General features: G+C 39.6%; 1 protein-coding gene across 2 annotated transcripts; it reads left to right on the top strand.

The window, feature by feature from the left end:
* Positions 1-1,533: 1,533 nt before the first annotated feature.
* On the top strand, positions 1,534-4,349 carry LOC144664353 (uncharacterized). 2 transcript variants are annotated; one of them, XM_078525465.1, is made up of 2 exons: positions 1,534-1,582; positions 2,661-4,349. In XM_078525465.1, exon 2 carries the CDS (start codon positions 2,677-2,679, stop codon positions 4,084-4,086), a length of 1,410 nt encoding a protein of 469 aa, XP_078381591.1. In that variant the 5' UTR covers positions 1,534-1,582; positions 2,661-2,676; the 3' UTR covers positions 4,087-4,349. The 2 variants fall into 2 exon arrangements, with proteins under 2 accessions (XP_078381591.1, XP_078381590.1); XM_078525464.1 differs by having other exon boundaries at positions 1,567-1,582; positions 2,664-4,349.
* Positions 4,350-4,386: the final 37 nt, after the last annotated feature.

The following is a 4,386-nucleotide window of genomic DNA, read 5'->3' as shown; positions in this document are numbered from 1 at the left end:
TTTCTAATAAAATAATTGTGAAACGGGAACAAAAAGATTTCAAAGCTATTAAACAATTAAACGCAATTAAATTAGAATTTATTGATCTTTAATCAAATTTCAAAATAGATAATTACAATTTCTTAAATTTGAAAAGGGCAACGCAAAGATTTCAAAGCTATCTAACATGTAAATGTATTTATAAGGTCATATTTATACTATTCATAAAACAAATTTCATGCCAACGTTAAGCTATGTAAAAGTTAAATGTTTTCTGCAGATTATTAAAATAATACGAGATGCCGTCAAGTTGCGTATATTCTATTCACTTCAAATTGCACAATTTGACATAAAGGTTGGTTTTTCACCGGACATACATGTAAGGTTGCATAAGCGAATTTCCTCGACATGTATCAACCTTATGAGGGTCCCAATCACCCTCGCCGGATAATGGTTTTCCTTAATCCCGTAATCCCGAAGGTTTTGATCGGCTTATCCTGGTCCCGGCCATTTATTGTTTCTTAATTCCTTGCCTCGACGATAAAAGGCCTTTCAGTGGGTGTATATTCCCTCCCAGTACTGGTCTTGAACCAGAAGTCTGTGGGTCATCAACAATAAGGTTTCTTTTTTCCGTGTAACTGGCACTTGGAAAACACGGGTAACTTGTGTAAGTCACAATAAACGCTTTGTGCGGCTTTTTGCGACGTTCACGAAGATCACAACTTGATTTTCTATCCGCCTCGTAAAATCTTCAATTCTTGTCCCGTTCATAATTTTAATCCCGAATCTCGCACCCTTTTTCCATCTTAAATCCCGGATCTCGGCCTTCGAACAAGCCAAATCCCGGATCCCGAAACCTTCGGACTTAATTCAAATTAAAAACTATCTCGCGTTGTTATTCAAGAAAGTTTATAATGCTCAGGAACTTCGTGCTATCAAATATAAATGCTGCGATATACATGTATACTCAGTTTGCAGTTGGCGCTATTTGGAAGTGCTCTCACGAAAACTCACTGTGAAATCGTGCAAAGTGCTGTTATAGACCCACTAACAGTTTATTTAGCTGTGACTGGACCCGGATAGCCTACGTGTAGCCATACACGAAGGCTATGACTCGGACTCGTTGACTATTAGTACCATGGGCGATAAAGCAGTTTTCACTAATTGAGTGTAGTAAAACCAAAACCAAAGTAATAACCCTGGCCAATCACAAAGGACACAGACAATCCAGGTAGCCAATCAAAACTTGAAGCAAATACATGTCGCAGGCACGAAGCGCGCGAAAACGTGCGTGTGCGAGTCATGATTGATTTTGGTTTTACTTCTGATTGGTTAAGAAAGTGGCGCGAGATTTTTAAACCAATCATTAAGCGTAGTAACGAAAAACCAAAGCAAACGCAAATTACTTTCGAAACTCAAGTGAAAACTGCCCTATTTCGCGCTATTTGTCAACATATTGTAAGTTGTAACGTTGCCACTGACGTCACTGCAAAATCAAAAATAGAAATAACTTCCTGTAGATCCGATATATCAAAATAAAAATAAATAGCAAGCAACTGTTCTATTGGAACTTTCTCCACCTCACTTCCGATCATAAGTTTATGTAAGTATATTTGCGTTTACATTTCTATTTCCACGGCAACTTGTTACTTACCACTCACTCAAATGATTTTCTATCACGTTATTGTATTTTTCCTTGAGTTCCAATGTCATTTGACAATGTCTGAGAGCGAAACAATCTAGCCAAATTCTCGATAACTAGCGACTTTATATTCAATACTCTATTAATGTCTATTATAACATTTCCAACTTGAAATTCCATTAGCCCAACTTTAATTAGCCTGCAACAAAAGAAAATCCACTCTAAATTCCGAACTATTTATGTGAAGGAATTTAGCCTCTCAAACAATATTTTAAAATATTGAGATTCAAAAGCCCAATTAACACGTGGACTAATCGTGGTTCATTCAAACTGAATCCCTTTCGAAACTTTTCAACACAGCACCAATGAAAATTGTCCAGAGGCTGCTAATACTAGCAAACTGGAAAAGTAATTGAAAATTAAAGCATTCCATTATTGCAGATGGAAATATTGTCACAAACGCTTATGTAAGTGCCAATATTGTAATGTGCGAAGCAAAACAAAATAATAGCTTTCGATCATACGCTGAAGCATCTAATTATCACATCTAAACCACATTTGCAAAGGAGTTTTACTGATAATAGCTTTTAACATGAAATGCGCGAAACCAAAGTGGAGCAGGTGAGCAACATAGAGACATTACGATCAAATTATTCTGCACATATCAGATATTTAAAAAACTGCTCGAAGCTACGGTGGATGATCGTCGCTTTTTATTGCATTGTATCAGCTTTATTGCCTCATAAATACAATTTCAAAACAGGAAAACTATACCAAGCAGAAAGTGGATATAGTTTCTGTGAAAGTAAGAGGTTTGTGAAAAATTGAATTTGTTTTTGGCAATGTAAAAGTTGACGACATTTTTTTTTATAATAAGATATTACCCTTCTGTATCAAGATTGGAACAGCGTTAAGAACAACGTCGCAGAACTAAGAAATTGTAGAATTAATTTCGAAGTTCCACGTTTTTACGTGCGGTAACTGAGAATTTGAAATCTTGGTTTGAGCTTTCTTGTTTTCAAACATTGTTATCTTTCAGCAGGAATTTAGTCCCGATGGATGTGGAACAGATCTCCAACAAACCAACTACCTCTGAAGGTTCCATTTCGGAACTGTCCAGTGAGGATGAAGACTGGGACACGGACTTGGAAGACTCTTGCGCAGAAAAAACAAACGACATCACACAGGAACAAATGTACTTAAAAGCTTGTACCCAGCTTGGTATACCACCAGCATCAAAATTCATCAAGCAAATGACAACTGACAAGGTTGATCTTCGACACTATGGCCTTCTAGACCAGGGGGTGCAGGCTATCTCCTACGCGCTCAAACGCAACATAACAGTGGACACGTTGAATCTCCATGATAATGGCATAACCCGGACTGGTGCTGGAGCTCTAGCAGATCTACTGGAGGAGAATTGCTTCATAACCAGCCTTGACATATCGGGAAACAACATTGGCATCGAGGGAAACCGTGCTATGGAACGTATGCTCAAGAATACCTCTTCACTCAGAGAGCTCAACTTTTCAGACACATGCCATAACGGTGGTCATGTTCTTCCCCTACTGGAAGGACTCAAAGAGAGTTTTTACTTGAAGGTTCTTGACTTGAGTCGCAATTGCCTAGACGATCAAGGAGCCGGTATTCTAGGCTCGATTTTGTCCATGACAAGTTCACTGGAGTCTTTAAATGTCAGCTGGAATAACATTTCCACCAAAGGGGCCGTAGATCTCATGGATGGGCTGCGAGAATGCTATACGTTAAAGAAGCTTAATTTTTCTTGGAATAGCCTCTCCGGGGCAGCTGCACAGGCTTTAAGAAACGTACTCGAGGCTAACGAATCCCTGACGTATCTGGATGCTACCAACACTTCTATCGGCCTGCCTGAGGCAAAGATCATCGCAAAGGGCCTAAAAAGAAACAAGACTCTCCAAGTGCTTCACATAGGAAAGAACCCATACTTGAGCCCTGGTGCTCAAGCGTTCTTGAAGGCAATCCGGCGAAATCACGAGAGCGCCCTCCAGGAACTTCATCTAGAGGGCATCACTCTTGATAGAGACTGCCACAAAGAGCTCGACGAGGTGCTTCAAAAGCGACCCGATTTCAACTGCACCTGGCAAATTAGTATCCAAGGTGGTCAAGCCAAAGAGATTCGGAGCCCAGAGAAGGCTTCGCCATTGGATACCTTTGTGCGCTTTGCTCGTCACAGTGGTCTGCGAATGGTAGACTTGTTCAAAGTTCTTTCTGCCAAACGCGACACGATCGGACAAGAGGCCTTCATCGCGGGGTTGAAGAAAATGAACATTGCAATGACCAAGGCTGAGCTGAAGAAAGTTTTTGCCATTCTTGACGTAAATAAAGACGGCAAGCTACAGTTTCACGAATTTCCGAATCTAGTCGCTTTGAAATTACATGAAGAAAATCTGGCACGAAAGAACTGCATAGCAGGAAAGCGCAAATAACGAAATAAAGTTGAACCACATTTCATAATTTTCATTTTAAATCTAGCAAAGGAACCTACGTATTCCTCTCACACATGATTGATATAACAAATTTCACAACCTCCAGCAATTTAGCAATTTTACTGGTATTGGTGTCTGCCAGGTTAAGAGGGATCCTGTTAACAGAGATGCGTTGTAAAGAAACTGTTTTTAATCAGTGCTCAACTACTTCAACACTATCATGTTGGGCGGAAAGCATTAAGCTACCGAAGTCATACATACTAATGAGCTTTACTGTACGCGCGTAACGCACACGCGTTT

This window comes from Oculina patagonica, chromosome 8 (assembly GCF_052425735.1).
Source record: "Oculina patagonica isolate OP01 chromosome 8, crgOcupat, whole genome shotgun sequence".
In the NCBI taxonomy this organism is placed as follows: Eukaryota; Metazoa; Cnidaria; class Anthozoa; order Scleractinia; family Oculinidae; genus Oculina; species Oculina patagonica.
This window is presented reverse-complemented; position numbering and strand designations above follow the sequence as displayed.